This window comes from Chanodichthys erythropterus, chromosome 2 (genome assembly GCF_024489055.1).
Source record: "Chanodichthys erythropterus isolate Z2021 chromosome 2, ASM2448905v1, whole genome shotgun sequence".
Classification (NCBI taxonomy): Eukaryota; Metazoa; Chordata; class Actinopteri; order Cypriniformes; family Xenocyprididae; genus Chanodichthys; species Chanodichthys erythropterus.
Genome location: NC_090222.1, coordinates 35,560,533 through 35,586,309, shown reverse-complemented (window position 1 = coordinate 35,586,309; position 25,777 = coordinate 35,560,533). Strand labels below are relative to the sequence as shown.

At 37.4% G+C, this 25,777-nt stretch overlaps 1 protein-coding gene across 1 annotated transcript in view; it reads right to left on the bottom strand.

Annotated features, from left to right (window-relative positions):
- The window catches only part of thsd7ab (thrombospondin, type I, domain containing 7Ab), a 146,627-nt gene extending 121,300 nt beyond the window's left edge, over positions 1-25,327 (bottom strand). Inside the window, exon 1 of the mRNA XM_067410961.1 lies at positions 25,195-25,327. Coding sequence (XP_067267062.1) covers positions 25,195-25,327 — 133 coding nt within the window. The remainder of the gene's footprint in view (positions 1-25,194) is intronic.
- Positions 25,328-25,777: the final 450 nt, after the last annotated feature.

The following is a 25,777-nucleotide window of genomic DNA, read 5'->3' as shown; positions in this document are numbered from 1 at the left end:
TTTTACTTGTTGCATCCATTCCCAGGTGAAAAAAAGTACATTTCTATAATATACTTAAAGTGCTCTTTTTTCATGCACTAATTTTGTACTTAATGTACTAAAAATTAATCTTTAGTACTTCTTAAGATCATCTTAAGAACATCTAAGTGAACTCAACTGTGCTATTTTGAGACACCATTAAATATGAACTAAAATGTGCTTTTAATATACTATCTGTATTTAAAAATATATTTAATTACCACTTGTAGTACACTATGGATTCAAATGTACTATAAGTGGTAGCTAAATACATTTTTTTTAAATACAGAGATTGTATATTAAAAGCACATTTTAGTTTATATTCATACTGTCAAAATAGCACAGTCAAGTACACTTAGATGTTCTTAAGATTATCTTAAGTACTAAAGATGATTTTTTAGTATATTAAAAAACAAAATTAGTGCACGAAAATAGAGCACTTTAAGTATATTACAGAAATGTACTTTTTTTTCACCTGGGTTGTACTCCTTGTAGTCACTTTGGATAAAATGTAATCATGTGTATAAAATAACAGCAATATTACAGTATAAAAGTATACAGAAATTGTCTTTTAATGTAGATGTTCTATATACTAAGCTTGTATTTCCTATAATTTAAGTAAGTTGACATACAATGTCTTACATACAATGACTAATCCCGTGCATGTTCCTTTGATTAAATGTATTCCGTACTATATTTTGTTTAACAGAAATTGGTCATAAAGGTTTTTATTTTTATGTGTTTCTAAGTAATTAATTTATAGACTGATTGAAGTTGTGAGTGGTTCTGTGAAAATAAAAATTAATACTGTAAAATGCAAACATTTGTTTTTGAATTTATGTGCTAATTGCATTTTTATAAATAATTTTTTAGTTATTGTACATGGAAAAATCTATATTTTAAAAGTAAATAACTAGATTGACACAGCAGCTTGATAAAAGAACTCATAAAAACCTTAAATTTGCAGAGATTAACCTGAAAGTTAGTTGTTTTCTATGTAATCTGACAGAATTTATCAGTTTTTCCACGGTTTAATAAATTATTATCAACAGTAATATACTGTAATTTGATGAATTTTGACTGTAAAGTCTGTTCTGTATTTTTACAGTTTTTGCATGTAATTTTGTGAAATGGTTATTTGCTGTAATTTAATGGCATTTCTCTGGAAACTCTGCTGCCAGACTTTTTACCATTTTTTTACAGGATTTTTTTTTAGTGTTCAGAAACCTTCGGATTTAATCAAAAATATCTTAATTTGTGTTCTGAAGATGAACGAAGGACTTACGGGTTTGGAACAACATGAGAGTGAGTAATTAATGACAGAAATTTCATTTTTGAGTGAACTAAGCCTTTAAGGTTCAGTGTGTGACTCATGAACCAATCCACATGATTCAGTAATGCTTTTTGACAGATTAATTAAAAAAGATTTGACTCAGTCATTTGTTCATGAATAATAATGAATATATATAAAAATGATACTGATTCAAAATAAGTATCGATTCTTAGTTTCCAACACACTTTAAATGATCTAAACAGAGCCCTAAAATAGATCAATGGGATTGTGATACTTCCCGCAGATTAAATTCAATCCAGGAACCTCGTAAAAATTCTGGACTTGAATGCTGCGAGATGCCGGTGGTCAAACAAGGTAATCTCACCCAGCACATCCAGCAAGCAGAGAGAGAAAGAGGCAATCAATGAAGCTCAGTGGTGGAAAAACAGGGATTTATCTCAACAAACACACACTTCACTTCCTCTACAGCCCTCACAACATCTGGACCTTTCCATCATTTTTCCCATTTAATCATGCTTGAAGGTTGAATGAGTATTTGCTGAATCCACCCTGTTGGGATTAGAGCTGTAATCATGATAGGAGGGGCCTTGGGATGGGTAGGAAGACACAAATCAGGTAAAAGACAAATCTTTTCAAGAAAACTCATATTGTGTCACTGTCCTTAAACTGTTTCAAATTGTGCTTGGATTTGCCAAGATACAATCCTGCAATCAAAAGTCAAAGATCAAAGAGCTTTAACATTTTTCATCCATTTCTCCCAAGACCAAATTATCTCAATAATTGTCTCATTTGTTTCTAAGTGCCTAAAATTTATCTCAGTATTTGTCTCAGTTGTGTCTAAATACAAATTGAAAATCTTATTATAGGGTTAGTTCACCCAAAAAAACAAAATAACGACTTCCTGAAGCAGTGTTTTGAAATCGGCCATCACTAAATAAGTCGTTATTTAGTTTTTTTGGTGCACCAAAAATATTCTCGTCGCTTTATAATATTAATATTGAACCACTGTACTCAAGTGAACTGATTTAAATATGGTTTTTAGAACTTTTATGGATCTTGAGAGAGGAAATGTCATTGCTCCCTATGCAGGCCTCACGGAGCCATCGGATTTCAACAAAAATATCTTAATTTGTGTTCCCAAGATTAACAGAATTTTCTTTTGTGGGTGAACTAACCCTTTAAATCTTCTAGACTTTGAAAGAACAAGCAAAAACATCAGGAAGGAAAAGCATAAATTAAACGAATACCTAATTTGCTTCTCAAAGACATAAATCGACTTTTGCTTAAAATACAAAGTCAAAGATCATAATATGATATTTCTCATTAAATTCTTCAAAGATCAAGTTATCCGTGCTAATACCCACATCCATTTTATCTTTATACTCTATGTATACCAAAAGAGAAACGTTGCAGATAAAGATGCTTTTCGAAAATATATAACAGCTTGGAGTGTAATTACCGGCTTAAAACAATGAAAGTGAAACACGTCTTCCCATTTGAAGCCTGAAGATCCTGCGGATGATTATAGAGTATTAGCTATTGCCAGGACAGTTTATCTGCAGCAGGAGATGGAGCTCATCCATTCTGTCACTGGAATTGCTCAGACACAGTTTGTGGAGTTTATCTCTAAAGCGAGAAGGACTGGTGGATGCAGACTCGGCTCTGACGGGTCAGCAGACTTAAATCCAAAGAGCTTGTGTTCAAAGACCACCCCAGCAGGAAGCGCATCAAAAGGACTCAACCGCCGCCCCTGTTCCAAAGAGCATGTTTTCTCCAGATCAGACACTGACGGACCCTCTAGTCAAAACAAGGCGAATTGGAAAAACATAAAGCTTTTTTATTCTTTTGGTCTGATGTGGATTCAGTGATGATCAAGAAATTTTTATGAGATTTTGAAAATTGTGTTCATACAATTTGCCTTTACACCAACGGAACTGCTAAAATAAAAAATAAAAAATTTAATTAAAATCAAAATAAAATTCCTGTAGCCTATAAATTATAGAATTTACTCCAGTCTTTACACCAGAAATCATTCTAATATGCTTATTAGCTGCACAAGAAGCATTTAATAAAATAAAAATATTGAGGTTCAAGCGTTTTAAGGCTTTTAAGCCAATGCGTAAAAAAGTATTATGTTTTATTGAGCAAGCATGTAACTAGTTAAAATCATAGAAGGAAAAGACAGGCAATTTACCATAGGAAATACTACCACCTATCAGCCGATCTCCATAAAAGTATGTATGCTTCTTTAGAGTCATATGCCACATGTGCTCACATAATTATGTGAAGATCTTAGTTTTCATTTAGCAACGATAGGCTTTTGAGTAGACTTGGCCATGCCTGTTTCTCAAACGATCTTGCTATTGCTATCCAAAGGCACATTTTTTGATAACTATTGACCTAGAGGGTGCCGAGAATTGTGTGGATTTATGGAGGCTGAACCAAAAACCTAGGACTAGTTTGACAAAGTTTTTTTTCAAAATAATCTCCGATATTTAATGAATGATTCGATGGACAGTGGCGGTCCTAGAGGAAAAGTTGCTCAGAATGAGGCCATGGGGTACGAATGTCGTGGGCATGCGTGAAAATTGCGTGAAACAAGATGAAGCCGCCCCGCCCCCCCCCGGTGGCTGATTTCTTTCGAATTTCTCACAAGCTTCTAGGGCCGTGAGTCAAACAGGCCCAGCGAGTTTCGTTCCAATCGGCCTCCGGTAATCTTGTATAATAGCTGCTCAAAATTCAGTGGCTTGTTTTTCGAGATGCATCAATGTCCTGATAGACAGTCATGGTCCCTTGGATGAAGACACTGGATGCCAATTTTCAAGGTTATCGGACTAACGGTGAAATAGTTTAAAAGTTTTCATGTTTTTGTCCTGTTATAATGCCACCTAGTGGCCAATCACCCCTTTTTTTCCCTTTTTTTTTTTTTAATATGAGCAAAGATTGAGCCCATAGACAGGTGTTCCGAGTTTGGGAATATCTCATTCTATTCACGAGTTATAGCCATTTTAGTAGTGACCCCACCCACTTTGAACGTTTTGGCGCCCTTTAGCGACTGTGAATAAAATTTGCAACTTTTCTGGATACATTTTTAATATTCAGACTCCAGAGAATCTTTCTGCACTGGTTTGGTTCAAAGGGGTGAAAAAGGACTAGGACTAGTTCGCAAAAGTAGTTTTTTTTCAAAAAATCCAAAATAACTGAAAAGTTAGGGTGACAAGCAAATCCATTTCATACCTTTGACCACTGCAGCGCCCCTGACAGGCCGATCAGGGCGAGCCTTGGTGACGTTGTAGGCTGTGTGAGTGCTACCAGCCCTCAAGTTTCAAGTCTCTTTAATTTACGGTTAGGTCTGCCCAATCACTTTTAGGGGAAAATGCTGATCCTTGGAAAATGTAACAATTACAATAGGGTTTCAGCGCTATGCGCTTGAACCCCTAATAATTATCATCAATGCTAAAACAGTTGTGCTGCTCAATATTTTTGTGAAAATCATAAATCATTGTTTTTCAGGATTATTTGATGAATGTAAAGTTCAAAAGAGCAGCATTTACAGTAGAAATATTTTTTATTTTATTATTAATGTCTTTACTGTTTTGATCAAATTAATGCATCCTTGCAAAATAAATGCATTAATTTCTTTCAAAAAAACACATTACTTATTTGAAGAGTAGAATATCTGCTTTGTCAATATGAGGTACAAGAGGCTGGTATACCAAAGCCAAAATGTTGGCATTTACATTTACAATGATCAGCCAATAAACACTTCAAATATGTGTCGTACTCCCATAAAACTTTACAGACAAACTTTTCTTCACGTATCATTGCAGTTTGACAGCAAGCTGAATGGACGGATTGAAAAAGAAAAAAAATCACTCCTGTCTCATCCCTCCACATGGTATCTGCTGGTCAATCTGTGATCATGTAAATACCAGCTGCCCAGGTTCTCTGAGCCATGGCAATACACACCCACACACTCCATGGCAGTCACATGATGGCAAATTCAAAGCTTAAATGATATTAATCTTTCAAAAACTGTCAATGCATAGCCTTTTTTCCACAAGTTACACTGGCCAGCAGAGATAGCACAAGGCGACTGATGCCGTGAAAGACTGCAAGGTTTATCGTACTGATCGTACTGACCTACATACAGTACAAGCATACACACTCTCTCAGAATCAGGCACATGGCTCCACGACTGCAAATACTCCATGCATTAAAAAACACACCTAGAGCCATGTGGATTCATACATGAGCTACAGCATGTTGTCAGGGAAAAACGGAGAGGCCTGGAGTGAACAGGAACAGCAGCCACATTGTTTTCAGCATATCAATGTGATTCCTCCATGTAAGGAAACTTTAACAGGCTCAGTTTAACAAGAGCTTGTGTCAGGATGCACTAGTGCAGTACGGATGGCCGGTTTGGTACCGTGCAATGGTAGAAATGTGTCAGACAGGTAACTTTAATGTCAAAGTTTGCACAGCCATTAATTTATATTACCATGCATGTAAGAAACAGTGTTGGGGGTAACGCATTACAAGTAACACGAGTTACATAATCAGATTACTTTTTTCAAGTAACTAGTAAAGTAACACATTACTTTTAAATTTACAACAAATAAGTAACACAAGTTACTTTGTTTTCCCATTTATTGACTGACAGCTCTCCTGTCCATATGTTGTAAATGCCGAGGGGTTGTGTGCGCTGTGTAAATATGATGGTCATTCTAGACCTAGACTATTTCTAGAATAACAGTGCATTCTAAATGGAATATATTGCCCTCCGAAGGGCGATTCAGAGTGAAAACATTCATGGCCGCTATATTGAAGGGTCGTTCCAAACCAAAGTGTTCAAAACTGGCCACTTCAAAGGGCCCTTCGGAATTAAGGATTTCAAAGGGTACAAATGTTGGACACTTTGGGCCCCCATGATCCTTTGCACAGGGAAGTTGATTTGCATCACAGAATGGGTACAGGAGGCTCGGAGTTCGATTTTACCTATAAATTGTTGTATAGTATTATTATGGTCAAAACGACATTGTACTCCAACAAAAATACTTTACAGCTATATTTATCAGTCCATTCAAATGTTTCAAATACATAGACACAATATACATTATATTTACCGTAAAAGGCCTTGGTGCGATAAACCAAAAAATAAATAAATAAATAAACTAACATTAAACAAAAGACACAATCTACTCATCGTTCAGAGCGTGTTTTTGGGGGTCAACCAGCATACAAAATGTGCAAAGAAGGCACCTCCTTGATTGTCTTGTTAAGATGATGCAGAAGTGCATTCCAAAAAAAGAGTTTTTTTGACCCCTACACCCTTGAGCCCTTTGAAGCTCTCACTCCGGAGGGTAAACCCTTTGAAGGGTTTATGGATGAGCACTTCTGAATGGAATGCAGGGTAAATGTGAGCATACATTTACTTCTTCTCTTCTGTATTCCAAAATGGCAGCACAGCTGAAAGAATTTTTGCTTGAGCTACGCCCTCTACTGTACAGGAGTGAATTTAAATTTCCTTCAGCCTGAGACTTATTTATTTCACTTTTGGTGTGAAAGGGCCTTTATATTTGCCAAAAATATCGCAAAAATCAAGCATTCTGCGTTAGTTCAGGCAGGCCTCGTAGTCAAGCTCCGCTATCAGCTGATTCGCAGATTCTAACCCCACCCATATCAGCTGATCCAATTTCTATGGACTCCATTGGCAACTCTAAAATAAGGTGCATTACTTGAACGCAGCTTCCGTCTCTCTGCTTGTTTGGCTGCTTCCACTGCACGCTGCTTGCAACCCACCTCCTCCCCAGCTCCTCCTTAAACTTGTGTTTAACTTAATCAGTGTCATTCTGCTGTCATTGATGCATGCTCTGTTCTTAATAGGGGGATTTTGTGCTGCTCTCCCAGTTAAAAAATGGGAGTTTGTCCCCAGAAGCTGCTGCTATTCCCGGTCTTGGCTTTCATGGAGCTCATGAAAAGGACAGGGAATTTAGAACAGAGCCATATGCCAAATGTAACTTTAGCAAAATATGCCAATCAAAAATTGACTAAAGTTTGTCTCTTGTAATTTTTGACTTAAGTGGTCTTGACTGAAATAACATAAACCATTACTTTCCATAAAAAGAAACTAACGCAATTAGTTACTTTTTTTACTTTTTAACGCAATATTGTAATTAGGGGTGTAACGGTTCTCTGCAAAAATATCGAACCGTTCGGTTCTCCACCCACGGTTCGGCACGCGCTTGCACCGCGGTTCATCACGAAACCTGATAGTATGGTTTGTTGATTACAACAAAGTGTAAACAGACAGACGGATTCGGCTAATGATTGCATTACATCGTCAAAATGATTTCATTTCATGACACCTTTCATTTTCACACTTTCATTGTATTCAATTCATAAACTTAATTAATTCATGCATTCTATGAGAATCAAACCCATGCCCTTGCTGTTGCTATAGCACCACATACTCTGCTGTGGAATTATTTGTATATCACCAGAAAGTGCTATAGAAATAAAACAACCTTGTTGTAATATATACTGTTACAGTGACATAAAATGACTCACACAAGATTTTAGTCATGCCACCCACCCCTAATAAGAATGTGCTTCCTCCACATAAGGAAACTGTGTGACACTCTCAGTTTAACAGAAGCTCATGTCAGGATACACTGTGGAAACACACTCAAAGGAAGCAGATGCAGGGTACCAGAAGAAAAGAGCTCAAAACGATGCTATGCTTAATATAAGACCTTCGTCACGGCGTGGTTGCTATGGCTGCAGTTGTCAGCATGGCACAGAGGGCTCGTGCCATGACTGACAGCTGTGACAACGATGTAATCCAATCCCCTTGCTGCAAAGCACACTCTTCATAGGAGCCCGACTGCACAGAGATCTCGATGTGAACTGAGTGGGAGAGGAGCGCGTGGGCACCACAGTGGAACGACGCCAGTTGCATGGAATAATACTCTGACAGAGGAGAAATTCACACTCGAGTCCTATATAATTTTCAAGGCGATTACGCATAGAGGGGACTGAACTGGTGGGAAGGTGAGGGACAGTGTGATGGGGCAAAGGATCCAAACAAGCATGCAGCCATCTTTAGAACTTTGTCTTTGAACTTCCATTTTTGCAGTAGCTCTGTGTATTTCTATGGCATAGCTGTTGAAGAGTAATTAGCTGGTGAAGTGGATTAACTTATTGTAGAGTTATAGGATTAGTTCACTTCACAATTAAAATGTCCTGATAATTTACTCACCCCCATGTCATCCAAGATGTTTATGTCTTTCTTTCTTCAGTCGAAAAGAAATGAAGGTTTTTGAGGAAAACATTCCAGGATTTTTCTCCATATAGTGGACTTCAACAGTTACCAACGGGTTGAAGGTCCAAATGTCAGTTTCAGTACAGCTTCAAAGAGCTCTACACGATCCCAGATGAGGAATAAGGGACTTATCTAGTGAAACGATATGTCATTTTCGAAAAGAAAAAAAAAGTATATACTTGTTAACCACAAATGCTCATCTTGCACTGCTCTGCGATGCACCATTACTTAATCATGTTGGAAAAGTCACACATGACGTAGGCCAAAGTACCGCGGTAGGGTAAAAAATTCCATCTCATTTTCTCCTCCAACTTCAAAATTGTCCGACATCGTTGTTGTACCTTTTTTTGTCACAGAGCAGAGCAAGATGAGCATTTGCGGCTAAAAAGTATATAAATTATATTTTTTAGAAAATGACACATTGTTTCGCTAGACAAGACACTGTCGAAGTCCACTATATGGAGAAAAATCCTGGAATGTTTCCCTCAAAAACCTTCATTTCTTTTCGACTGAAGAAAGAAAGACATGAGCATCTTGGATGACATGGGGGTGAGTAAATTATCAGGAAATTTTAACTCTGAAGTGAACTAATCCTTTAACAAAAGTTATCATGAACATTGTAATGTTTGAATCAGATGTCATAACAAATGTCAGTAGATTGGGAAGATTTTAAAATTAGTGGCACAAGTTTTAAGGTTCTTTAAAGCTGTGTTGTGTTCTGTTTTGGACTGAATCACTATAAACTTTCACTGTCTGAAAAAGAGCTGCATGAAAATTCTCCTTTTATGTTCCAAGGAAAAAAATAACAGCATATGGGTCTGGAATGACATAATGAGTGAGTAAATAATGACAGAATTTTCATTCTTGGAAGCTATGATATGAAGCATATGCCCACCCATATGGGTCACACAGATAATAGCCCACAATCCACAGCACTCGAAAATATCAATAGCTCATCAGCACAAAGTCAGCGCACTTCTCTGGTGCTTGTGGAACTGTAAGCAGCGAGGCAGGAATCGAGTTATGAGGTTGAGTAATTAGAGAAGATGAAAGACATATTATTATTGGAATCGTGTCAGTAGATGAAGTGAACTGTAATGGGAGGTGCGACAGAGATGAAGCTCATCCCGCTGAGCCTTTATAAAGGATCTGAAGGCGTCAGTGCCTGGGTGTATATGTGGAGGTGCTGCCACAGCGAGAACTGGCACTACAAACAACACCCACATCAGAGAGGAGAGAAAGATGGAGAGAAAAGATACTGTAAAAATCAAGTTTTACACAATGGTGCAAAATTGTAAAGGAGTAAAAAGGGAAAATGTAAAATGAAATCCAAAAGGAAAGTCATAAATGAGATCTATTTACAATAGTCTCCAAAATACAGCCAATAGATTTAAGTGAAGACATTTGTTTAAAGGTGCCCTAGAATTAAAAATTGAATTTATCTTGGCATAGTTAAATAACAAGAGTTCAGTACATGGAAATGACATACAGTGAGTCTCAAACTCCATTGTTTCCTCCTTCTTATATAAATCTCATTTGTTTAAAAGACCTCCAAAGAACAGGCGAATCTCAACATAACACCGACTGTTACGTAACAGTCGGGATCATTAATATGTACGCCCCCGATATTTGCATATGCCAGCCCATGATCGAGGCATTAGAAAAGGGCAGCCAGTATTAACGTCTGGATCTGTGCACAGCTGAATCATCAGACTAGGTAAGCAAGCAAGAACAACAGCGAAAAATGGCAGATGGAGCAATAATAACTGACATGATCCATGATTACATGATATTTTTAGTGATATTTGTAAACTGTCTTTCTAAATGTTTCGTTAGCATGTTGTTAATGTACTGTTAAATGTTACCATAATTTCTTACTGTATTCACGGAGACAAGAGCCGTCACTATTTTCATTTTTAAACACAGTCTGTATAATTCATAAACACAACTTCATTCATTATAAATCTCTCCAACAGTGTGTAATGTTAGTATTAGCCGTTAGCCACGGAGCACAGCCTCAAATTCATTCAGAATCAAATGTAAACATCCAAATAAATACTATACTCACATAATCCGACGCATACATGCAGTATGCATGACGAACACTTTGTAAAGATCCATTTTGAGGGTTATATTAGCTGTGTAAACTTTGTTTATGCAGTGACAGAGTCGTGAGCTTGGGAGGGGGTGGGGCAGTGATTTAAAGGGGCCGCAACATCAATCGGCGCATTTCTAATCATGCCCCAAAATAGGCAGTTAAAAAAAATTAATAAAAAAAAATCTATGGGGTATTTTGAGCTGAAACTTAACAGACACATTCAGGGGACACATTAGACTTATATTACATCTTGTAAAAAAAACGTTCGATGGCACCTTTAAGAATCAAGACTTTCTTGCTGAGGCTTAGTTCACCCAAAAATAAAAATTCTGTCAGTATTTACTTGCCCTCATGTTGTTCCAAACCTGTAAGACCTTCGTTCATCTTCAGAACACAAATTAACATATTTTTGATGAAATCAAAGAGTATTTTTATCCCCCATAGACAATTTAATCACCACTTTCAAAGTCCAGAAAGGTACTAAAGACATCGTTAACATATTCCACGTGACTACAGTGGTTGAACCTTAATTTTATGATGCGATGAGAATATTTTTTGTGCACCAAAACAAAAATAACGACTTTATTCAACAATATCCTCTCTTCTGTATCATTCTCATACGCTGTTTACGTTCAGCGCTTCCAGATTTTACATCAGAATGCAGATTCAGTTCATTTGTTTTGTTTTTGTGCACAAAAAAGTTTTCTTGTCACTTCATAAAATTAAGGTTGAACCACTGTAGTCACATCAACTATTTTAATGATGTCTTTACTACCCTTCTGGGCAGTTCATCAGAGTTCATCGAAAATATCTTAATTTGTATTCAGAAGATGAACGAATGTCTTACGGGTGTGGAACGACATGAGGATGAGTAATTAATAACAGAAATTTCATTTTTGGGTGAACTAACCCTTTAATGTTTTACTGTATTTTTTATCAAATAAATGCAGCATTAGTGAGCATATAAGAGACTTCTTTTATTTTATTTTAGGCGATTTTTGCCTTTATTGTGATAGGATAGTATAGAGTGGACAGGTCCACGAGCCGGGACTCAAACTCGGGTCACTATATGTCAGCGAGCTGCCCTCGAGGCTACAGGCACAGACTAAATTTTATATACACCAAAGACTAGAAAATCTCAGAAGGGTTAAGAAGATGGCCTGACCACCTACCTGTTATTTCACATCCAAGAGCCTGTCAAACATGATCATCTGTAGTGAGAAAAGACAAACTGAACACATTCAGGGGGAAAGTTCTGCCAAGTGTGTTTACTGAAGCAATCTGGGCACAATGCTGGGGGCAGGTTATGTGAAATCACATCAAATCAGCTCCTGGAACAATATAACCTGATAATCCAAACCCTGTACCTAACCCAACCATTAGCTAACCCAGAGGAAGAAAGCAAAGACATACGCTGCCATTCAAAAATTTGGGTTTGGTAGATTGCTGTGCTCACCAAGGCTTCATTTATTTGATCAGAAATACAGTAAAAACAGTCAAATATAATAAAATAGAATTTATTCTTGTGAAGAAAAAGATGAATTTTCAGCATCATTACTCCAGTCTTCAGTGTCACATGATCCTTCAGAAATCCTAATGCTGATTTGCCGCTTAAAAATATATTTCTTATTATTATCAATGTTGAATACAGTTGTGCTGCTTCATGGTTTTGTGGAAACCCTAACATATTGTTGTCAGGAATTTTTCTTGAATAAAGCATTATTGTACTCTCGTTGTATTTTATGAGTACCCAACACCAAAGATACAAAACTGCAGGAGAATTCACAGCTTTACATTCTTTGCTCAATTATCCACGGGAACAATGGCTATCGGCCAACTAAATGTCACTGCACTTACAAACACAGAGTCCATTTCATTCAATTCTCTGAGCGTTGCTTCACAAAGATGAAAGAAGACCTCTTGAATGTGTATTGTTGAGGTGCTCAGGGCCGGTTTTCTCTAGGTGAACACCGCCGGTCTCTTTTATTCTGCTCTAGAGGGTTCAGAAAGACATCCACAGCAGGGATGTGAAGTTAGCTGACCTCTTTCAGTTAGTATTGTCAGATTATTAATGTTTTCATCCTCTTGCTGAAGAGATGCCTGAAAAGATTTGAGGTCATTCTGTTCAGCCTTAAGTATACAAAGCACAGTATATGTACACATATATATATATATATATACACAAATATTCTCTGTTAAAACAGTGAGCTGCATTATAAGACATCACCCTATAGCTGACATGACAATTCGAAACATTCTACATAGGCATTGTATATTATGAATATTGTTGGTAGGGGTGGGCGATAAGACCAAATTGTTAATAAATACTTTGAATGTTGCGATCCTATCGGACTATGATAGCATCCTGAATCGTAACAAAGCACTGTTCGCCAGTGGAGAACTGCCCCCCCGACTAAGCCTGGTTTCTCCCAAGTTTTTTTTTCTCCATTTAACACCTATTTGCCACCTGTTTGCCACCTGATGTCACCTATTGGAGTTTTGGTTCCTTGCCGCTGTCGCCTTTGGTTTCACAATCACAATATGAGTTATTTTATTTCACGATAACAATATACCGTATATCACAATATACAGTAGTTCTGCTTTAAATAAGATTTTTATGATATAAAAAATGTGATACATTAAAATTACATAATTCCTGTCAACATTTTGAATATCACAAAAAAATAATAGCCAAGTAGCCTAAAATTTTTTTTAAAAATCAGTCAAGAGCACTGAGAAATGTTATCTTTTTTTATGGTTTGATTCACAATTAATGACACAGACGACAGCAGGTTTATTAGGCTGCTGTCCCTATAAGACCGACTTCACGGATCCAACATACACATGCATTTTCATTTTCATTTTCAACTGTTTACTTTCACTTAAGACATAAATTACTATGTTTACTTGCAAAGACATGGTCACTTTGACAAATAAGTATGTGTATTTAACCTTTCAAGTTCAATTCTTTGGCAAAAAGAACTCAGTTCAGTACTTGCACGCTCTATAGCAGCAACATCATGTGCGCGCATCTCTCAGACAGTGCTCAGAAACCATCTCTCTGACAATGCGTGCAAATTGTGGTGAAATGAGCTGTCATTCATTGCTTACTGTGCTTTAACTGTTTAAAATCACTTGTTTTTAAACCACAATGCTTAAAAACACATGCTGATAAGCTTGTATGAACGCGGAGCACAGCAACATCACGTGAGCATAAGCGATATCAAAATCTCTATCGGTTGACAAATTTCTACTAGTTAATCATGTCTACCGGTATATTTCCCACCCCTAGTTGTTGGCTATTTGATTAATTTCTTTTTTCATTCCTCTTTTGGATAAAACTCTCTACTAAATGAATAAACGTAAGCTAACAACACAAAATTCTAAAAAGAAAGTAGACATGCAGGAAGTAAGACAATTACTGATGAGTCATTTCAGACAGTTCAGAATCGGTGCACTTTGATATTTGAATCTTTGCAGACCTTTTACATTCACAAACAGCTACACACATGAAAGGTATTATCCAAAAAAGCAAATAAAAGGAGCACTATGTAGGCAGCTTAGTAGCCATATACAACCATAGATCAGATCTACTCTATAAAGCTGTATGCAGAATAAATCTCAGTTTTAGTCTTTCTTATAATTCTTCTCAAACCATTTTCTCCAAAAGGATCCTTATGGGTTTTTCATGCAAGATGCTTTGTAAAGTAATAATCATATGTGGTCGGCACTAAGACATTGTGGAACATGGTGTAAAGGACTAATCCTCTTATGCCATACTAAATAAACTTTATGGATCTAGAATAATCTTTAATCCACACAACAGCGCCATATTAGAGATGCTTTGGTCTTAGTTTAAGCCCTGCCATTTAGATTAAACAAACACCATTTTCTTAGCAGGACCGAGACCAGCCATGATCGTCCAATGAAGGGCGACCTATTTCATAAAACGCTGTTTTTAAAAAAAAAAAAACTATTATGCTATAACACATTCACTGACCTTTTGAGGCAAAAAGATCTGGATTATGTAACAACTGTATGCCTTTACTGTAATGTAACAAACAAGGCAAAAGTTTAGTTCTTCCTTTGATGAAACAGAGGGATTAAAAAATTCCTCGAAAGGCTGGTCTGTTCATACTCTACCATGGTCGATGTTTGGGTTTTACAAATGCTGTTGTTTTTTAATACTGGAATTTGGTCTGAATGATACATAAAATATTTGCAATAGGTGTACGTTTTTTAAACAGGTAATATAAAATTAAGTAACATCATGAATATCACAATTATTGTAACGTACTCTTTATTTTTCATTAAGTTTCCTAAAGATCATGAAACTAATTCAAAACTCCCCAAAAGTCCCCATATGAAATTTTACAACAGTTTTAGTTAATAAATATGACTCTAAATATTGCTTGCTTATTTCTAATATTTGAATTAAAAAAATATATTTTTTTAAATTAATTTTATTATTTGTTTTTTTTTTCAAAACATTTAATTAATGAAATTAATACAATTAAATTATATACTCAAAAATAATAAAATATTAAAATAAAATTATAATTTTTGCAATAAACATTTTGAATTGTCTACAATGCTGTTTTGGTTTAAATAATAATGCTTTTAACTGTAAAAAAGCCCCTTTAAATGCATTTTTTTAGCGAATACATACAAGATCAGTTATGTATCATATCTTTAATTGCTGAAAAAAAAAAAAATTTGACATTTCATTTTCTTAGTAGTATTGTCAAAAGTACCAACTGCAGTATTCGCTTGTGACGCTTTGAGCGCTGTTGGTAGGATTCTTTAAGGGGTCCTTGATTATGATTTCACATTTTTAACTTTAGTTAGTGTTTAATGTTGCTTTTTGAGCACAAACAACATCTGCAAAGTTACAACGCTCAAAGTTCAATGAAAAAGGAGATATTTACTTTTAAAGAAATCGCTTTTTAAGGACAACAAACTGCTGGTAGGGACTACAACGAGCTTCTTCCTGGGTTAGTGAACCCTAAAATTTACATAAACTCCGCCCCCGAGAACACACAACAAAGGGGGTGAGGCCATGTTATTGCAATACAGTACATAATACAAATGCAATAGCATGTCAAAAGCAAGATGACAACATAAGTTATAACTGTAATTAAACTAAACTATACTTCATGCTGCATATATTCATTTTCTGGCTCTGTAGGCATCTTACAACAACTCCCACATGAGCGATTTATAGATTATCATGACAGAATATGCTAATCAATGACTTTAAGATAGTTAACTCCACATCAGCTTCATAAATTCATCAACTAACCGTTCAGAAACATCCTGTTGCATTCTACATGTTGTCACTTCCTCTTGAGTCTCTCCATCATTGTCCGACTCAGGTTTGAACATAAAAGGCTGAACATTTTCAGTGAGTCTGCATGAGCTGCTGCTAAAACAGACTCTTGAAACTCCGCCCTCTTCTTGGGAGCAGAAGCTCATTTGCATTTAAAGGGACACACAATAACAGAGCGTTTTTGCTCACCCTCAAAAAGTGATAAATTTAACATGCTATAAAAAAATCATCTGTGGGGTATTTTGAGCTGAAACTTCACTCTGGGGACATCAGAGACTTGTAAAAGTGGCATTATGTCCCATTGAAACACCTCTGATTGGCCACTGTGTTCACGCGCTCATCGGATTTGTCTGTGATTGGCTACAATGATCAACGGTTCAAAAACATGTTGTAAACAGACATCAATGATGCTCTTCACTGAGCACTTACATAGATACACACGGGTATCTGTGTATAAGCTGGTCCGCTAATAAACGCCTGCTTTCAAACACTCCTGCTTTCAAAACGCTTTCAAATTCAAACACTTCCATGTGCTTTCAAACGCTCCTGTGCATTGATCATTGTAGCAATCACAGACATATGTTGAGTGCGTGAACACAATGGCCAGTCAGAGGTGTTTACAAATCCGCTCAACGAGCTCAAAGCATTTTCCAAATTTTAGTACTGTTTTTTATTTTATTTATTTTAACAGTATCACCCAGTGCTAGTATACCTGAAATAAAATATTATGGAGAGTTGAATATCCAAATAATACCCTATAATACCCAAATAATACCCTAAAATTAGCCTTGGCTCCGCTCCTAAGAGTTGGTGTCTCCATTTAACCAGTGTACAGTGACTGTTCTGACTGTACAGAACACATCACTTGGACACAAAGAGGTTTTATGAGACTTCCACAAATATCACAGAATCTTACTTCTTATTCACTGTGGGAATCTATGAGCAATTGGTGCAGAAAGTAAAATGTGACAGCGAGTGGAAATTATGTAATAAACATAATGAAAACGCTTCAGTTTTATACCCACTGTACATCTGCAGCACTTAAGAACATGCATCCAGGGTCACTTTTCATCCCAAAGGAATATGTGCTATAATTCAGTGGTTAAAGTGTGCAGAGAATAGGATGCGCTCCATTTAGAGACTATATATACTGCCATAATATACTGCTTCTGGGGAGTCCACACTCTTAATGCGCAACGCAATTAGGACTGCAGCTTTCTTAAATTAGAGCCAAATTTAGGTGCTTCAAAATAAGCAGAAATAAAAATCAATCACACAAGGGAAATATATTTTCCAAACTGTTGAAATGCCATTAAACATTTCATGAGAATAACATATTCAGAGAAAACTGGCCTAGTTTGTATGCACATTCTAAATTTGAAGCCCCTTACCAGGGGTCTGGAGTATTTTTTAACCAATTATAGTGGGAGAGTTCGCTTGCCTGTAGGTCTGTATGAAAATCAGGGTCACTCGGGGTGACATTAAAATGCATTCCCTGAAATGAGTTCGAAATTTCAACCGGCACATTTCCTTATCTGCCTCTCAGAATGAAGGTGACAATTAAGTCACCTACATTTTTTCCCCCATTAAATTTTCTTGAAATAACACTTCTGTCTTTAACACACACTCCACTTTCAATAAAGCCTCATATTTTCACATGAGGAATTTTCAAACAGCTACAAAACCTCTTAAAACAGCAATTATTTGGAATATAAGTGACCTTCAATCCCATGCTCCAAGTCTGAACTTGATAAACCTCAAAGCATTTGGAAAACCACAAAGTCTAAGTGGACATACCTGACGTAAAGCATGTACAATGAGCCAGTGTGGGTGTGTGTGTGTTTGGAGGAGTGAAGCTCTTAACAGAATGCAACCTGCATGCTCCTGCTTCATTAACAAGCCTTATTATAGAGGCAACATGGTGTGAAGTGTGAGTAGCTCTGACAGCACAACTTTGTTCTCGAGGGATTGTGTGATCAGGAGACAAGAGGAGAATCCTGTGTAATCTGGGTAATCTCTGCTCTAAGAGTGGATAAACCCTGCTGGGCCACACACAAGAGTTCAGCCATTAACCATTCCTATTGGTTGTGAGTATAGCCCATAGGTTAGCCTACACCATAAGCATGAACCAGTACAAGCAAAATATTATATAATATTAAACATTAATTATGTAAAATTGCAAAAAAAATTAAAACACCAGTGAATGCCACCTTTATGTAAAAGAGTACCAATCATTTCATAATAGCGTAGCTTAGATGTTACTTATGACTCACAGAACATGGGTATTATGCTGAAGGATTCATTATGAAACCAGAAGAACGTTGCTGCTTTTAAGCAGAATACACCATATGTGGTCTCTAAGTTTGGCCACGTAATGCCTGCCCTAATGTGCCCTTTGGATCTTGTGGAATCACATGGGAAAACATGGCTAGAGCTGTGAGCAATGCCTTCAGCAAGTAAAGGGAAGTGCTGCTTTTCTAACAGAAAGAGTAGATCTTCTTCAGCAGTATCAAGGTGTCCCTTTAAAGGGATAGTTCACCCAAAAAGGAAAATACTGTCATTTTTACACTAAGGTTGATTCAAAATTGTATAGCCTTCTTTTTTTATATTCTGAAAAGTCTCAGTGTTTTTGTTGATACAAGTTAATGGGCAATGTTTTGGAATGACAGATTGTTTTGGGTGGAGTAATCCCTGTATGTATGGCTATAGTGAACAATATGTTTTGGTATATGGAACAAAGAAAAGGAAAGCTGCTGATATGAAAATAATCGGTTTACCAAAGTCCATTTAAGGAAAGTTGATTTTTCCCCCCCTGCTAATGAGGAAAATACTTGTTCTTACCAATACTTGTTACTCTATGAAAAATGTTATTGGCGCTTTTAATTCAAAGACAGGACACCCATTCCATCAGGCACAGTACTGAGCATTGCAACTTCTTGGGTTATTTTTTAAACAACTGGATTGTCACCTCATTGTAACAAGTTGGTATAGTAAGCAACACGCACAAACAAAGAATACTAGAGACTTTTATCATAAATGCAGGAGATTGTTTCAACACATTATGCATTGACACTAACCGACAAAGGACTAAACTGAACAGGGACTACAGTGGGTACAGAAAGTGTTCAGAGCCCCTTACATTTTTCACTCTTTGTTATATTGCAGCCATTTGCTAAAATCATTTAAGTTCATTTTTTTTCCTCATTAATGTACACACAGCACCCCATATTGACAGAAAAACACAAAATTATTGACATTTTTGCAGATTTATTAAAAAAGAAAAACTGAAATATCACATGGTCCTAAGTATTCAGACCCTTTGCTCAATATGTAGAAGAACCCTTTTGATCTAATACAGCCATGAGTCTTTTTGGGAAAGATGCAACAAGTTTTTCACACCTGGATTTGGGGATCTTCTGCAATTCCTTCTTGCAGGTCCTCTCCAGTTCTGTCAGGTTGGATGGTAAACGTTGGTGGACAGCCATTTTTAGGTCTCTCCAGAGATGCTCAATTGGGTTTAAGTCAGGGCTCTGGCTGGGCCATTCAAGAACAGTCACAGAGTTGTTGTGAAGCCACTCCTTCATTATTTTAGCTGTGTGCTTAGGGTCATTGTCTTTTTGGAAGGTAAACCTTTGGCCCAGTCTGAGGTCCTGAGCACTCAGGAGAAGGTTTTCGTCCAGGATATCCCTGTCCTTGGCCGCATTCATCTTTCCCTCGATTGCAACCAGTTGTCCTGTCCCTGCAGCTGAAAAACACCCCCACAGCATGATGCTGCCACCACCATGCTTCACTGTTGGGACTGTATTGGAGAGGTGATGAGCAGTGCCTGGTTTTCTCCACACATACCGCTTAGAATTAAGGCCAAAATGTTCTATCTTGGTCTCATCAGACCAGAGAATCTCATTTCTCACCATCTTGGAGTCCTTCAGGTGTTTTTTAGCAAACTCCATGCGGGTTTTCATGTGTCTTGCACTGAGGAGAGGCTTCCGTCGGGCCACTCTTACATAAAGCCCCAACTGGTGAAGGGCTGCAGTGATGGTTGACTTTCTACAACTTTCTCCCATCTCCCGACTGCATCTCTGGAGCTCAGCCACAGTGATCTTTGGGTTCTTCTTTACCTCTCTCACCAAGGCTCTTCTCCTCCGATAGCTCAGTTTGGCTGGATGTCCAGCTCTAGGAAGGGTTCTGGTCATCCCAAACATCTTCCATTTAAGGATTAAGGAGGTCACTGTGCTATTAGGAACCTTAAGTGTAGCAGAAATCTTTTTGTAACTTTGGCCAGATCTGTGCCTTGCCACAATTCTGTCTCTGAGCTCTTCAGGCAGTTCCTTTGACCTCATGATTCTCATTTGCTCTGACATGCAGCTATAAGGTCTTATATAGACAGGTGTGTGGCTTTCCCAATCAAGTCCAATCAGTATAATCAAACACAGCTGGACTCAAATGAAGGTGTAGAACCATCTCAAGGATGATCAGAAGAAATGGACAGCACCTGAGTTAAATATATGAGTGTCACAGCAAAGGGTCTGAATAATTAGGACCATGTGATATTTCAGTTTTTCTTTTTTAATAAATCTGCAAAAATGTCAACAATTCTGTGTTTTTCTGTCAATATGGGTGTGGCGACCAGGGCGGGCGAGAGCCGTGAGGGAACGACGCGAGGCTGGTGGCGCGAGAGTTAATGAGCTACACCTGGGAGTGCACCGGCCTTGAGTCTCTCAGGGAGGAGCTCCGGGAGCATAAAAGGAGGAGTGACAACAGTGAAGGACAAGAGAGGACCAGACCTGGACTTTATTTTAAGTTTTATTATGTTTGTGTGGCCGGCAGACGTCCAAGAGGGTCTGCCGGCATTACTTTCATTTTGTTCTTTGTTTATTTTGGTATTAAAGTTTTGTTGAATGTTCGCCGGTTTCCACCTCCTTCTTCCCGTATAGACGAACTGTGTTACACTGGGGTTCTGTGTATACATTAATGAGGAAAAAAATGAACGTAAAAATGATTTTAGCAAATGGCTGCAATATAACAAAGAGTGAAAAATTGAAGGGGGTCTGAATACTTTCCGTACCCACTGTACATGTATACAGGGTAGGGATGCTCATTTCGGTTAAATTTCTTGACCGACAACCGACGCTCGTTATCCGATTATTAACCGTTAACTGATAAGATTATAATATTGTATAGCCTATATAATATGACATTAAATAAAAAATACAATTGACGAGTGTCTGTGTCTTCCACGGGTTTATTTTAACATGCAAACAGCAGCATAGAACAGATAAACAACAGAACCTGGATTCACATTATCAAATTGTCACGCACCTGCAGCGTTTCTGACAGCAGAAAAAAATAATTTAAATAAAAGGCATAAAATAAATAGGCCTACACTAAATATTTTTCACTTAAATGTTTAACAAATTAAGATGACAAAACAAAAACACGGTGAATCCATTGAAGCTTTGAACAACCGGTATTTTAGACTTTTCCGTCAAATAAAAATAGCAGGCCTACCTCAAGGATTGTTATTGTTATGACCACGGACGGTGCACGTGTGCACACCGAACGCGTCTTTCCGCGCTCATGGGCAAAGGAGTTTCTTTGAAAGGCTCGCGCACGAGACTAAGCGGAATGCGGGAAATGAAGTATACCATGGCCCTGAATTGTAATGGACTGGAGCTCACGGTTCACATCGAGAGAAATGGGAACGCGGGGGCACCGCTATGCGACCGCAAAAGGCACTTTCACTTTCGTGATCAAAGTGCATGCCACTGATAAGCTTTGTATTATGCAGTATTACAGTAGCATACACATACCAATTAAACGCGCAGGTCTCCTCTCGTGCGTCCTCCCCACTGTGTCGCCGGTCGAGGCAATAATTTTCGTTTCGCTTTTAGATATCTCTTTTATACATGCCATCAATGCTTTTAACTCAAAACAGTCCATAAACTACAAATCCTTCAGTCAAGCCAGCTCGCGCGTCAATCTGAGAGATCAGCCTCTTACCTTAAAGTGTCAAATTTCTCGGTTTCTGAATGGACGGTTTTGCTTGATTGACAAACGCTAACGTTCGGCCACGATTTATATACCATCGACCTGTCCTAAAACGTTAGCACGCTGTGATCGATTGCTTGGAAATGGTCAGTACTTCTTTTCGCTCGCTTCATTTTGCTTGTTGCTTAGCGAAATATGTCTGGCACGTGTGAAACGCCCGGTGAGTTAACAAATAAGCATATATGTATATATATAGCATATTTTTCTTTAACCATGCAGCAAAAAAAAACAAAAAAATCGTTTAACTGATAGTATTAATCGGTTAAAATTCTTACTTTCGGTTAACGGTTAAACGGTCAATGCGAGCATCCCTAATACAGGGGCTAACAAAAACTAAATAAGAAACAGCTGATATCAATTAAACATAGAAACAACAACAAACAGGGACATAATCCACCAATGAAACCAAAACTAAACAGAGCAGGGAAACAGGAACTAAGGGAAACAAGACAGTAAAAACTTGGCATTATTTATTCATCTTAACAAACTACAAAAACTATAGTAAAAGATAGTTCAGGCTCTAAATTCTGATTGGATGAGTTGCTTTTCAAATTCACACACCTGTGATGTCAAATTCTGTGCTAGCACAGTTTCATTAAAACAATAAGCCAGTTCTCCACGTTACTTCATGCCTAAAATCTCACCTTGCTTGCGGAAAAATTACAGTTATTGACAGCCTCTCATGGTTTATAGCATTAGTGAAAACACATTGACATCCAGAACTTGAAAAATAATCCCTCTTCAAACCGAACGATGCATTATTCCTCCTAATTTCTTATGCTACTCACTATTTAACCATGAATATAAGTCAAGGTTGCTGTAACCCAAACAGTCAATTTAGGCCAGTAAATACCCTCATTAATTAATAATCAATATTAGCAGAGTCAATATTTGCCTGGTTTGAGACACATGGGAGCCGCAGCTGAGATCTGGAGCAGTGGGGGTCAGCACCACAATACTGTATATCAATAAAATAAGAAAAGACTTCTTCTAATTGGAGGCTGAGGCATGGGGAGATAAGGACAAAATTGCTCTGTCTTCTCCAGGGATTTTTGAACATCAAACCCGCGTTCAGACGGCAAACAGGGAGTGAAATGTACAGAGACCAGCGTGCCATTTAATCCAGCCTGCTTATTAGAAATAAAAGCACCAAGTATGCCAGCGGTATCGATTGCAACAAGAAAAACACAGCCATTAAGAATCACTTAAAGAAAAGCGTGTAGGTTTTAACCATCATTTCGAGGCACGCTGCTTTATTCGCTTCTAGAGCACTCGTGTTTCCAGGCCTGTTATATGAACATCTCCATCATGGGGGATATCAGCCCTAGACAGCAGATTTATTGCTCTTCTGTGAAGCCAATAAACAGCAGAGATGCGAGCCAATTCCCCACAGGTTGAAGACCGAGCTCTTCTACGGTCAGATTCATTATGCATACAGTACATCATACGTCAAAACTAAATTTCCCTCCCCTTGAGCGATCAAGAAAGCGCAATAACATTATCACACCCGAGCGATATCACCGTCACATGGCACAGATATGCTACTATCATGGATCTGCCCATCCAAGATAGACTCTCAACATTTCCACCAGATGTTTTTCAATGAAATGAGCCAATGATCTGTAATTACTGTGACCTACAACAGAGAGATATGTAGGTTAAGTTTGCCTGCCGCTCCGCTTCTCTGCACGCAGATACTAGGGATGTTTTCACAGTGTAAATCCCAGCAGCTCCTTTAATCTCCTTACGCAGTTACATCCTCTTTAAAAATTCACTAACATTGTGACAACTGCACATTGATGGGATGTTGCTCTGGCCAATAGGAAAATCCAAACTGCCCATTTAGACTTTTGCTGATCAGATACCAGGTTGTAAATGAAAATTTGAATCCTTTGTACAAACTGTAATAAAAGTATGTTAACTTTTTATGGGAAAAATTACTATTATTGTAAAAAGAAAGATTCTTTTTACTGTACTACAAAAAAACTATATACTTTTTAAATGACAAAACTGTAGTCATGAATATTTATTGTACTGAAATTAACGCATGTATTTTTTATTTGAAATAAAACACTGTCCCAATGATTTTCAATATTGTATTACAGTAATGAAAATGTGATTTTTTTTTTGCATTAGAGTAATGATATTGTTTTTACATTACAGTAATGAGAATCAGGGGGTGAGTTGTGTTTTATTGTCATGTAATATCACAATGAAAAATATTATGGTAATATTAAATTAGTTTTTTTTCCTTTATGTAAAATACAATTAAAGCAAATTATTAAATTTAAAATGTTTAATATACTTATAAATACTCATAATATATAATTATATATATATATATATATATATATATATATATATATATATATATATATATATATATATATATATTATATTTTACAATTTTTTTTACAATAACAGATGGTTTTGTGAACAGAACAGCACTGTAAAAAATATTTTCATGATTTCTTATCAACATTTTTTCTTTTGTCAAATCAACTTCAGTAATTAATGTAGTTCAGATAACATAATATTTCGAGTTTCTGTTGATTAAACCAATCGCCTTCATTGTATTAACTCAAATTTTTAATTTCAATAAACTCAAAATTTTAAGGCAAGCAGACAACTTACTTTTTTAAGTTAAACCAACAATTCTTTTTTTACAGCGAGGTGACTGTGAAACGAGCAAATTTGCAATCAAAGTCAAATAAGTTCCATTACTTGTACCTTGGAGCTCCTTCCATTATATTGTCAGATTTCATTATAATAATGATATGGCTGTTATCTAGCACAAGAAATCGAACAATCAGCCTGGGAAAATGGAGACAGCCTACTGCGCGGAAACGGGGACACATTCTCTACTGTGCAGACTTTGAGAATCAGAAATTAGGATGATGAGAAATAATTCAAACACTCTTCGTAGAGCTGTTTTGAAGTGCGAATGAAGACCTCTACTTGTCCTTTTTCATCACACCAGGTAATAAATAAATTACAATGCAACTTTGTACAGACAGAGGACACCTAGAACCTTCATATTCCAATTGATATCCATCAAGGTACTTATGGAAATGGCCATATACCTGTTTCCCAGAAGTACAGCGACTTCCCGTCTCCTGTCGTTTGGGAGCAAACGGTCCAGATTCCACAGAGCAGTAAAAATAACCTCCATAAACACAGGAACGCTGTCCTTGCACCCCTAACCCCAAGTCCCATGGCTCCCCTGAGTCGGGTAAAATCCACTCGGTCGGGAGGAAGAGAAACCCCAAAGAGAGCAGAGAAAGAACTTCAGTCGCACAGACTGAAAGAGTTTGCGTGCCTCTTCAGTTAGTGTTCCCCGAAGGAACGGTGAATGTGGCAGATCTCCTCGTCTTCTGCTCCTCTGGTTGGCTGGAACGAAAAGCAGAATGCTTTGGCTGAACAATAGAGAACGGCAGCCACAGTTACCGGCACTGCTGCTTACTGCTGCCGCTGTCCTCTGCCTATACTGCAGCTGACTGACGCCGCATCTCCCCTCCCTCTGCCTCACACTCTCGCTCGCTCAATCTCTCTCTCTCTCTCTCTCTCTTCCGAGCTTAGGGCACAAGGACGCTCCTTCGCCATGCTCCTGTGACGCTAAAGAAGACAAGATAAGAGGAGAGTGCTGTCGCTAAGGGAGGGAGGAAG